Raw genomic sequence first — 12,262 nt, 5'->3', positions numbered from 1 at the left:
AGCTAGGACCAGGATTCGGATGACATTGAAGTCACAGCCAGCAAAGCTCCACTCCATGGCTAATCGATCTACCCTTATCCTTGGACATAGACAAAGAATCTATGGATAAAAAGGCGTATGAGAATAGAACTTCTCCACCACCACCATCTATGAACACAGCCATTAATTTTTGTGGATTGATATAACTGATCACCTTTTTCATTTTAAAAATTATTAAAGTACATACTCTTTAAGCCACGTTTTTTTGTACAACTCATTTGGACTATATAAGCCACGTTTTTTTGTCTTTTCTTTAACAACTCTTAAAAAACAAAAACAAAAAAAAAAAAGCATGACCCACCGGGCCATCATCAATCTTTCTACTACAAATTGAATATTCTGTTTCTCATTTCTCTCGTCAAGGTTCAATTTAACCTTCATAAAAATCTCCATTGTTGTTATTCAATGGCAAACTGGGTGATAAGGTCAAGAACCATTGCCCATCATCTAAACAAAAAGATGGGCTTGTTTGGAATTCTCAATCTTAGTTCTTGGAATAGTACTTCTAATTCCTTTCATTCGAGTTCTTCAACAATGCCACTTGGTGACAAACATGGAAGACCACATGCAATTTTTGGTGATTCAGCTACCCATTTCGCCGTTCGGCGTTTCAAATCCACCGAAGCTGAAAGAGTGTCCGATACAAAATTCATTAACCAGGATGGAGGTGATCAGGTACTACTATTTTTGTTTTCCATGTTTTTTATGTTGGTTTTAGACTAGAGACACTGTATATGCATTACAAATATCATACGCGTTTAGTAAAAATTATTCTTTTTTTTTTCAAAAATTTTCAGCTATTGATTTAAGGAATAAGGATTCTTCCTTGTTTAACTCTAAACTAATTATGATTAGGATTCTTATATAGGATTATATATATCTGTTCTTGCTCTTTTTCCATTTTTAGTGCTAAAATTATACGTCACAAGAGAGTATAACGAGCTCGAGGATTAAAAAAATACACACATGATAATCATTTTATTCATGTTTCTTTAATATTTTTGGGATAGAAATACTTTTTTTAGTGAATTTTCATAAGAAAAGTGGATCACGTAATAACTTGAACCATTAACCTTCGAAGCAGCACAATTGATCGCAAAGCATACCTCATGCGTCATGAAGTGGCGACATTCCCTCTTTTATCTTTTGAAATATCAATGGTTTTTAACAATTTAGAATTATTTGGTGTTAATTACCTTATCTTATCCTCTCCCTTGGGACCAAAAACTCACTAAAAAAAAAGAAAGCTATTGATCCAATCCTTTTCCCCCAGGTTCTTTTAGATCAGAGCCTGTCATGTCAAATAATATAGGAGAATAATGGAAGCCAAATTTGGTTACGTTGCGTGTATGGGCGCAATATATTACAAAGATGTGACCATTCTCTCTCTCTCTCTCTCTCTCTCTCTCTCTCTCTCTCTCTCTCTCTCTCTCTCTTCTTCAATATTCTTTGGGCTTGACTTGAAGTTGAAGGTTCGTCCCCATTTCACTCATTTTCTTAGAAAAAAATAAATAGAAAAAAAAAGAAAGAAAAGAAAATAGTTAAACTTTGGAAAATGAAAATCCAAAATTGGTGAATGAGGAAGAGGAACTCGAGGAACCCAAACATGGTTATCTCATGTGGTGTAATAATTATTTTATGTATCCGACTTGTACATCATCTTTTTGATAAAATGTGAATTTCACAATGGTATGAAATCTACCTATTATGAAAAAAATGGTATAACTATTGGATGTATAAAATACTTTCTTGAAGTGGTGGGTATACCTAAGGTTTTAAACTTGAGAGGCAACTCAAGATCACTTCATGAAATAAAAATAAATTGAATTTGATTAAGTTTTTTTTTCCTCAGAAAAGATCTACAATAAGGATAAGGTAGTTTAGTTTATAAATTAAAGCATAAAGCAAAATACATCTCACTTTGTTATTATCTTTGACAACTTCTTTTTTTTGGGTAACTCATCTTTGACAACTATCTTTATTATAAAAGTATTCATTCTTTATAAAAGTAATTGGGTTGAGTTAGATAAGTTGAAAAAATTATCAACTTGAACTCAACTCAGTCCAAGACTCAAAAAGAATTCTAACCCACCAACCCACAAAAATTAATCCGAACAATCAATTGAGTTGGGTTAGGTTGGGTTAATAGTATCAGGTTGGTGAGTTAGATGTACACTGCACTCAAGCTTTGGACACCCTTATTGGGAGAAAAAATTAAAAAAAGAATAAACAAATGAATGTGTTGGTTGGAAATGACGCGTCTCAAAACCCAAAAATTTCTACCTCCTAATGCTATCTAACTGATAAGGATATGAGATATGACAAAGTTTTTCACTCAAGAGTGGCGTTCCATTTTGGAGCTCCAAAAGGCAACAATTTGTGATTCTTTGAAAGGCCAAATTTCCCACCAAATTTTTTTTTACTTAATTCTTAATTGCACTATCATTGGGCGTTACTGCATAATCCTAACTAGGGAGTAGGGTCTAGGCCCACTATAATGTGAATTAGAAATGACGATGCCAATGATCTTTGTGTGAAATGATAATCTTATCCCATTAGTATGTAACAGTAGTTGAGATTGGAAATTTAAATCCTTGACGTGTGATGTGTGGAAAATTAGACACTAATGTTGAGAACAACATTGAGGTACTATTTTCCACCCATATCAGTCATATGAATAGTCGGTCCTATTTAATAAGATTTATTATTATGTGTGACGTATGGAAAATTAGACACTAACGCGTAGAACAACATTGAGGTACTATTTTCCCTCATATCACAATATCAGTCATATAAATGGTCGATCCTATCATAAATATAATTCAAATTTATTATTATGTGAGATGAGAGAGGATATTATCATTGTACTCTCAAAATATTGTATAATTACTCATAAGGAGTGAGTAAATTTGCCAAGAAAAAAAAATGGTAAATTTATAGTATAGTACCTTAGGTGCAATCCAATACATTATGTTCATTCCATAGAATTCAAGCATCTAGTTGCATTGACAAATAAAATAAAAAAATAAATAAATAATTCAAGGACACACACAAAAACAACCCCAAAACCTAAGTAATTAACGGCAATCATTAATGCCAATAGAATAAAAATCTAAGGACCAGTGATCAGACCGAGTCATAGTCATACTATGCATAATGCCATTCTCACTTTGTAAATATGAAGTTGTGAATTTCTCCTGCTTATTCTTATTCTTAAATTACCTTTTATATGGGTTCAGGTGATGTATCCCATAATATTAAATAAATAAAAGCAAATGATTGGTTTCGATAAAGAAATTTAAAGAGAAAGATTTGAATTTCATTTTTTTTTTTAATTTAAATGATTTGAATAAAGTATGAAATGATAGTTTTATTTTTGTTTTCAGTATATGACGTTATACCAAAAAAAAAAAAAAAAAAAAAACGATAATTATTAGATGTTGCCTATCATTATCATTTTCATTTCAAATCATTTAAGGATGGCTTCATACATTTCTTTATGTTATATGTTTCACAACGGTACCTGTTTTAGGATGTTACATGTTCATTATTAATTTTGTGAATTGCTTTAATTTTGAGTTTCCAGCCCATTTGAATTTCAATAGTCACACTTTTGAGTATTTTGTACGACAGGCCTTGGATTTTCCTGGAGGAAAGGTTGAATTTACTTCAGAAATGAATTTCATTTCCGAGTCTGCCGATAAAAGAGTACCTTGTTATCGAGTTCTCGATGACAATGGAGAGCTGATCGTGTCCAACAACTTTGTACAGGTATATCTCAAATTGGTTCGAGTAATCCAATAGGGCAATAAGGTTATCAATGTGGCAAGCTTATAGTTAAAGCAGAGTACTATGACTGTTCTGTTTTTGACCTTCTTATTGCCATGTCAAACAAGGCTTTTTATTCAATCTTCAACTTGTAGGTCAAACATTAACAAAATCCCAAAATATATGATATGTAAAATGGTATGAAATACTTCTTAATCCAAAAGGATATGCAAACTTTCTACATTCATCTAAGTTTAAAATTTTAGTTTTAACATCACTAATTGCTCAATTGTCTTGGTTATGTCACATTCATTCATTCAACAGGTAAGAAAGGAAGTGGCCATAAAGATGTATAGTGACATGGTCACCCTTCAAATGATGGACAACATATTCTATGAAGCACAAAGGCAAGGAAGAATCTCTTTTTATTTGACCACATTAGGGGAAGAAGCAATTAACATTGGCTCAGCTGCTGCACTTAGTGCAGATGATCTTGTGTTGCCTCAGGTAAACTTATTACATCCATACAAGCTATGTTCATATATACATAAAAATCACTGCTCTAGGACTACATGATATATATATAATAGACGTGATGGCTGCTTAACCATCCAAACTCATTAGGAGTGTAGCCTGTCAGAGTACAATTTTTGAATTGTTTCTGTTGATCATACTAATAATATAACTTTTTGAACCTCATATTCCCCTTGAAGCATCTACAGCTTTCAGTTAACTATGCAGTTCTCACTAGTCTCACTGTTGGTTTCCTTTAAGCATGCTCAATCTTTGGATTCCTCTATTTTATCACCTACTGGAACACCCTTGTACAATATTTTCAACATCTTTAATTCTAACTGAAATGTATAGTCCCATTTTTATTTGCTGATGGATGGAAATAATTCCACCAAGGAGTAACATCCATGATTTGTCAACCTTGAATGGTCATGCCACCTTAATTAGTTTAGTTTTGGTTTTCCTTAGATCTACATTGGAATATACATATAGAGAACTCATATCCGGTTGATAGGGGTTTTGTTAATTGACATCTACTACCGATTGACCTTTTTGAAACTGATGCAAGTGCATGTCTGATTTGTAATGCCAGTACCGGGAGCCTGGACCTCTCATGTGGCGTGGATTTACACTGCAAGAATTTGCAAACCAGTGCTTAGGAAACAAGGAAGACAAAGGAAAAGCCAGGCAGATGCCTATCCATTATGTCTCTAAGAAACACAACTACTTCGCTGTGTCATCACCTATTGCGTGAGATATCTACCCCTCATTTTTATTTATTAGTCTTTTTTCAGATAAATATTTTTTATTATTGATGTATATAGCCAACACTAAATGTCTGCACACGCTTTATGCTTTGTCAGCACACAACTTCCACAAGCCGTGGGTGCTGCATATTCTCTTAAAATGGAGGGAAAGAATGCATGTGTAGCTACTTATATTGGAGATGGTGGTACTAGTGAGGTGACTGCACAATAATCCCTTCCACCTCTCCCTCTGAAAAATCAGATTATCAATGTTCATATCCTCATTAGTATCTTAACTGATGTTTCAGGGAGATTTCCATGCTGGTATGAATTTTGCAGCAGTTCTGGAAGCCCCCATCATTTTTATTTGTCGTAACAATGGATGGGCCATTAGTACTCCTATTGAAGAACAATTTCGAAGTACTCTTCATCACCTATCTATAGGTTTCATTTTTAGCTTACACTTTTATATGAAGGATTGGGATAATCATTACTCGTTAGTATCATATCAAATTTATGTCAAAATTATAATAAAATAGTTAAATTCATTATCTCCTAATATCTTAAGTTTTTGTAACAAATGGTAATTTGTCATGGTATTAGAGAAGGTGGTTACATTCCCATTTCCTCATGGCTTAAGCTTTTAGAAAAATCAGTAATTTATTAAATTACTGTTCATTGGGTTCCCCCAGTGAAGAGAGGGGAAGCCTGAAGCCCCTCTATGCATTCATGGACATTTTAGTTTGTTTCTTTTCTTAATTATTCATGTTTTGTAGGTGATGGAATTGTTGTAAGGGGTCGGGCTTATGGAATTCGAAGCATCCGGGTGGATGGGAGTGATGCTCTTGCTGTATTAAGTGCAATTCGCACTGCTCGTGAAATGGCTATAAGTGAACAAAGACCAATTTTAGTTGAGGTAGGACTAAACTTCTTTTTGTTAAAGTTTTTCCCGTAGCTGGTACATTGACACAATCCTTATTCTTTGCCAGGTTATTTTATTTGTAAAAGAAAACAAGTGTGTCCCTCTTAGCATATGACCACAACCTTTCTTTTCAGTGAAAAGCAATGCACGTCTAGTTGTGTATTCCAGATTGTGATTAATTTTCTCTGTTTATTATAACTTTCAGGCCCTTGCATATAGAGTAGGACACCATTCCACCTCTGATGATTCCACAAAGTATCGATCCGTGAATGAAATTGAATACTGGAAAACAGCTAGAAACCCTGTAAATAGATTTAGAAAATGGATAGAAAGGAATGGCTGGTGGAGTGACAAAGATGAAACTGAGCACCGAAGCAGCGTTAAAAAGCAGGTGAATACATGTTAATATGACTTTTGTTCAATCTCCATATATTAAAGCTATCTTACCTTTCTCTTCTGATACAATACAGCTACTGCAAGCAATTCAAATTGCAGAGAAGACAGAAAAACCTTCAATTGAAGGCTTATTCTCTGATGTCTATGATCATCTGCCATCAAACCTTCAAGAGCAAGAGGAACAAGTTAGAGAAACCATCAGAAGACATCCGAAAGACTACCCATCTGATGTTCCTGTTTAGAAAATATTAGCTAAATAAGGACCAACAGATGTGACTTCATGAAAACTCAAATGATAATGTGTAAAGTTTTAAAATAGTTAAAGATATATAAAACAAGCATTCCTCCATTTTTATGGATGCAACTTTCGCATCATAATGTCTGAAGTAAATAAAATAAAATAAAAAAACAACTTTTGCACCATAATGCAAGAGCTCTTCTTCTTCATTTGAACAAAGATTTTACTAAACTTTAACAAAAGCAATACCAAGAGGGAGTTGTCAGCAACCATATCTATGGCATCTACCAATTGAACAGAGAGGGCAGTCAGAGATTGGGATAGGACCCATATTAGAGACAATTAAGGGATTCCCAAACCAGCTAAATTAAGGGATTTCCAATCAATTGTAATTATGGGATTTGGTAGATTTTTATTTTTTTTATTTTTTTTTTTATTTTTTTTTTTTTTTGAGAAACAGATTTGGTAGATGTAAATATTATGTCTAGCTGTAATTATGGGATTAGGCTGTCAATATTTTGTCTAGTTTCATTGTAATAGCATCTATATATTTTTTGCGTCAGTTTTACTCGGTACTAATCCCATTTCATGGAAAACAAAGAAGCAAACTATTGTCTACCGCTCCACTGCTGAAGCAGAATACCGTGCCATGGCAACACTAACTTCAGAACTCCAATGGCTGAAATATCTTTTGGATGATCTTGGTCTTTACAAACCTCACGACTTTATTTCAAAATGTGTGTACAGTTGTGTGTAACAACCAGTGTGCACTAATATTTTCCCAATAAGGAGTATGGAACTATAGAATTCGCTGAGTTTTGAGTAAAACCTTATGTCTCATTTTCTTTGTCCCTAACTCCCATGTCTAAACACCAGCCAACAGTTAGAAGCATAAACTAAATAAACCAAATTCCCTGGTCATTTAGTTCCTTGGAATCATCACACGGCAATGATCAAGACGACAGCACATCCTTGAGCATGTCTGCCTCACACTTAGAGCAACCACATTAGCTGATTCCGTCTATTTTACAAAAAAAAACCTACTTTTTCTATTTTACATCATTACTTTTACAAAATACCCATATCAGTTTATCTATTTTACAAGACTTTTCAATAAAATATTCATTCTTTATCAATTTTTTATTATTTTCTCTAATGGTTATACTTTTTTAATTAAAACTTATATTTTAAGTAAACTACCAACACCGGTGACTTGGCCAATGGAGCCACTTGTGGTGGAGGTCCGATGGCCCACCGGATTGGTGTCTCCGACCATTGTACCGCCATCACCGATGGGCCGACCGTTGTAATAGTGGCTCTGATGACCATCGCCGAATCGATGTCTCCGACCATCGTATTGCTAGAATTGGTGACCGAACTGATGCTATTGAATCGATGTCTCCAATCAACGGTCATATATATATATATATATATATATATATTTTTTTTTTTTTTTTTTTGACCCAACGGTTATAATTTTTATTGTTATATCCACCAGTCATAATTTTGAAATTTAAACGGTAAATTCAAACCTAACTTTAAACGCAATGGTAAATTCAAACATAAAGGTCATATTTTTTTAACTTTAAATCCAATGGTAAATTCAAACCTAAAGATCATATTTTTTTAACTTTAAACCCAATGGTAAATTCAAACTTAATGGTCATATTTACTTTAAACCCAATGGTAAATTCAAAGCTAAAAGTCGAATTTTTGAAATTAAAACTCAAGTCACATTCTTGCTCTATAAATATGACCATTTTCTCTCTAATTTCCATCCACTTCTACAAAATTATCTATTCCATTCGGTTTTTGTTCTCTCTTAATGAGTTTCCATTATGACATTGATTTTATTTTTCCAAATGATGAGCCTCCATTTGACTCATCTTCTGATGATGATGAGTTGGAACTTACTCTAGCTATTGTCATAGAAGAATTAAACAATGAATGAGCATCAACATCACGTTGTCGTTTGGTTCAACCTCGCACGTTTATCTGGCGTAATCCTTTGCAAGGTCATGACAGGCTTTTCCATGATTATTTTGCTAAAACACCAGTGTATCCTCCTAATGTATTTCAAAGGAGGTTTCGAATGAGTCGTTCTCTTTTTCTACATATCCATTCAAAAGTTGAAGCTACTGAACCATACTTTGTTCAAAAAAGAAATGCGACTAACACACTCAGGTTGTCTTCCCTTCAAAAGATGACCGCTGCAATCAAAATGCTTACTTATGGAGTGTCGGCTAATTTCATCGATGAATATATAAGGATTGGAGAAACCACTGCAATTTTGTTAAAGCGGTAGTTTCAATCTTTTCTAAAGAGTACTTGAGGTCACCAAACAACAATGACATTGCAAGATTGTTAGCAGTTGGCCAACACCGTGGATTTCCAGGAATGCTGGGGAGCATCGACTGCATGCATTGGAAATGGAAGAATTGTCCAAGTAAGTGAAAAAGTCAATATATTGGTCATACCCGTGATCCAATGATAATTTTGGAAATCGTGGCGTCGTATGACCTTTGGATATGGCATGCATTTTTTGGATTACCGGGGTCTCACAATGACATTAATGTCCTAGAGTGGTCTTTTATATTTTCTGAGCTTGCTGAAGGGCGTGCTCCTCCGGTTAATTACTCGATAAATGGTAATAACTATTCGATGGGGTACTATCTTGCAGATGGTATATATCCATCATAGGCAACATTTTTCAAAACAATTCCAGCACCACAAGACCGTAAAAGACAACATTTTGCTTCTACACAAGAGGCGGCCAGGAAGGATGTCGAATGTGCATTTGGAGTACTTCAAGCACGATTTGCAATTGTGCGCGGGCCTACACATTTTTTCCACCTTGAAACGCTTAAGGACATTATGATGGCATGTATAATATTGTATAATATGATCATTGAAGATGAGCGACATACTTACCTTGGAGCAAATGACTTTGATTATAATAAAATCGACAATAATGGACCCGAACCAGTGTCACATAATCCCACTTGTAACCTTATGTAGTTCATTGAACGTCATAATTCCATTAGAGATAAAGGAATTCATTCTCAACTTCAAGCAAATCTCGTCGAGCATCTATGGCAACTATAAGGCCAGTCGTAGGAATTTGGAATTCTAAATTTCTAAGTATTACTACTTTTATTTAATGTGAACCTTCGTTGGAATTTGAAATTTTCTAAGTTTAATATTACTAAGTTTCCAAAAAAGACACTGTAAATTTTATTCTAATATTAAACTTCATTGTCACTCTGTTAATAACAATTGCATGATTTGTTTCTTTACACATCAAGTATCACTATCACCCCTTTATGTATCTTTAATCAAATCATCCAAACCCGAATCCAGTCTCTCAAACTTCAAAAGTAATTTAATAGAAAGTAAATTGGAGTCTCTATCTTTCCTGCAAATTGAGGCTAGAGTTGCTAATGACCGAGTCCCACAAAATGATTTTGAATTACAACTTAACCCCCAAGCCTTTATTTTAGCCAATTTAATACAAAATGATTTTAAGGATTATATTTTAAAATCCTTAAAATTGAGACAACAAAAAGCCGTATATAAGTTGACAAACCCTTAAGTAAGTTTGTCAACTCAAGTTTAGTTGTAAACTTACACTAGATACTATCCTAATCATTGGTCATTTTTAACATAACTACAGCAATTCAACAAAGCTTATTTGCTTAGTAAATCAGTATATGTAGCCTGAAGCAAACACCTTTTCTACCATACATTGACATTCTATACCTAATAATTCATTTGGTAAAAGTCCATTCATAATTTATAGTTATTCAATAATTTAAAACAAAGTAGAACAATAATGCAGAACTATGTAGAAAAATAATTCTTCTTTCTTTATCTCAAACATGGGTATTTAACCCCTTGCTAACAACAGAAGAATAATGCAGAACTATGCAGAAAATCACATCTGCAGAATTCAAAAACAATACAGTTTTTGCAGAAAAACAAAACAGTTTTTGCAGAAACAAATAATTAAAATAACATTATGCAAGTACAACCACCTGTTGAGAAAGTGCAAAAAAAATAACATTATGCAGAAAAATAACACTATGCAAGTACAGCCTCCTGTTGAGAAAGTGCATAAAAATAGCATATACAACTAATAAAATCAGCAACCAATAAAATAGCATATTTACATTCAAATAGCATTTACAACCAATAAAATCAGCCAGTACAACCACCTTCAACAGTGATATTGCTTCACCCAAAACAGAATAACAAGAACAGAATCACAAATTAAATTGAATAATCAAGTGCTATTGTCTGTGTACAATACAAAATTTACAACATTGCATCTGTTTCCTTGCACAAGTGAAGACTACAAAAATATATCTAACATGATTAGAGATTGAATAATCATGTTCCCTGCACAAGTAAATACTACAAAAGAGATGTCTAACATCAAATCATCTATGTCAACTATGTGCTAGTATCTTTGCACTATACAAAAAATTACTTGATTAGATATTGTCAATAATAATATTCAAATTATGATGGATATTTAGACCTTAACCTCTCAAAGATTTCCAAATGACGTAGACAAATATATTCATTTTGCTCAGGATCCATGGTTCTTGTATCTTTCATCATAAGTTCATCTTCCATTTTCCTCTTTTCTACTTCATTCTTCTCTTCCTTGATACGAATCAACTCTTTCGTTCTTCGGATGCAATGCGCATTGCCTCTCTTCATTCTTTTAATGCAATGTGCATACTTTCCTTTTTCTCCTCATGCATTCTTCTTTTTTCTTCATTGATTTCGTCCAATTGGGAGGAAAGTATTGGGACCACGTCATCACAATTCTTTCTTTTCTTTAATTTCTCCTTTTTGGCCTTCTTGCTTATGGGTCTCTCCAAGGTTTTGCCGGAGTTCATCTCATCATTATCTTCATCTAGATTTATTAAGCTTGCAATAGTATGACAAGATTGTGTGATTGGTTGTCTTGTGCGGGCCTTCAAACTATCTCTTAGAATCAACCACTTCGCTTCATTCCTCAAAATTCTCCAACAATGTTCCAATTGAAATGCATTTTTGCAATTACTTTGATACATAGCTTTTGCATCTTCAATCTACAAAAGTAAAAAAATTGAAAACAATGAGAATCATAAAACTAAAAGTGTTTTGATGTACAATACATATTAGATATTGAGTCGAAATACCTTGTTATGCTCAGTTTTACCACTTTCATTCCGGTTCTCAATTTGGGCCAAGCATCCACAAACTTATTGGTCTTCCTTTGAATTGTTAACCACCGACTATTTAAAGAATCCTTGGTGTGGTTAAATTTCTTGTCATTGTGGAAGGTGGACCAAATTCTCTCCCAAAATGTTGTGTGTTTTTGGTCCGTCGATGTCACGACATCTAAGCTAACATTGAGCCACGCCAACACTAGCTTAATGTCTTCATCTACAGTGAAGTTGATTCCCCGTTGACCTCTCTTAGTAGTTGATTTTTTTGCAATGGGGGGTATAGATTGTCCCATTTCAACTTGGGGTGGAGATTGATGGACATTTACGTCTAAATGCGGAGTGGACATCAAAATACTACTGTCAAAAGACTCAAAACCTTGTTCATTGTCTTGTAAAATGTCAAGGAAGAAGGGATTTT

General features: G+C 33.8%; 1 protein-coding gene across 1 annotated transcript; it reads left to right on the top strand.

Moving 5' to 3' along the window:
• The first annotated feature begins 355 nt into the window (after nucleotides 1–355).
• LOC126700426 (2-oxoisovalerate dehydrogenase subunit alpha 2, mitochondrial-like) lies at nucleotides 356–6,690 on the top strand. Its single transcript, XM_050398584.1, has 9 exons — nucleotides 356–714; nucleotides 3,673–3,810; nucleotides 4,132–4,314; nucleotides 4,913–5,070; nucleotides 5,184–5,283; nucleotides 5,375–5,486; nucleotides 5,843–5,982; nucleotides 6,194–6,379; nucleotides 6,459–6,690. Exons 1-9 carry the CDS (start codon nucleotides 445–447, stop codon nucleotides 6,624–6,626), a joined length of 1,455 nt encoding a protein of 484 aa, XP_050254541.1. The 5' UTR covers nucleotides 356–444; the 3' UTR covers nucleotides 6,627–6,690.
• The last annotated feature ends 5,572 nt before the right edge of the window (nucleotides 6,691–12,262 follow it).

Source organism: Quercus robur, chromosome 9 (assembly GCF_932294415.1).
Source record: "Quercus robur chromosome 9, dhQueRobu3.1, whole genome shotgun sequence".
NCBI lineage: Eukaryota > Viridiplantae > Streptophyta > Magnoliopsida > Fagales > Fagaceae > Quercus > Quercus robur.
This window is presented reverse-complemented; position numbering and strand designations above follow the sequence as displayed.

Excerpts from the sequence above, each read along its gene's own strand:
- LOC126700426 (XM_050398584.1), top strand. The coding sequence starts at position 445 with ATGGCAAACTGGGTGATAAGGTCAAGAACCATTGCCCATCATCTAAAC. Across the intron at positions 5,071-5,183 it reads GCTGTGTCATCACCTATTGC|CACACAACTTCCACAAGCCG; the intron begins GTGAGATATCTA and ends ATGCTTTGTCAG. Across the intron at positions 6,380-6,458 it reads GAAGCAGCGTTAAAAAGCAG|CTACTGCAAGCAATTCAAAT; the intron begins GTGAATACATGT and ends GATACAATACAG.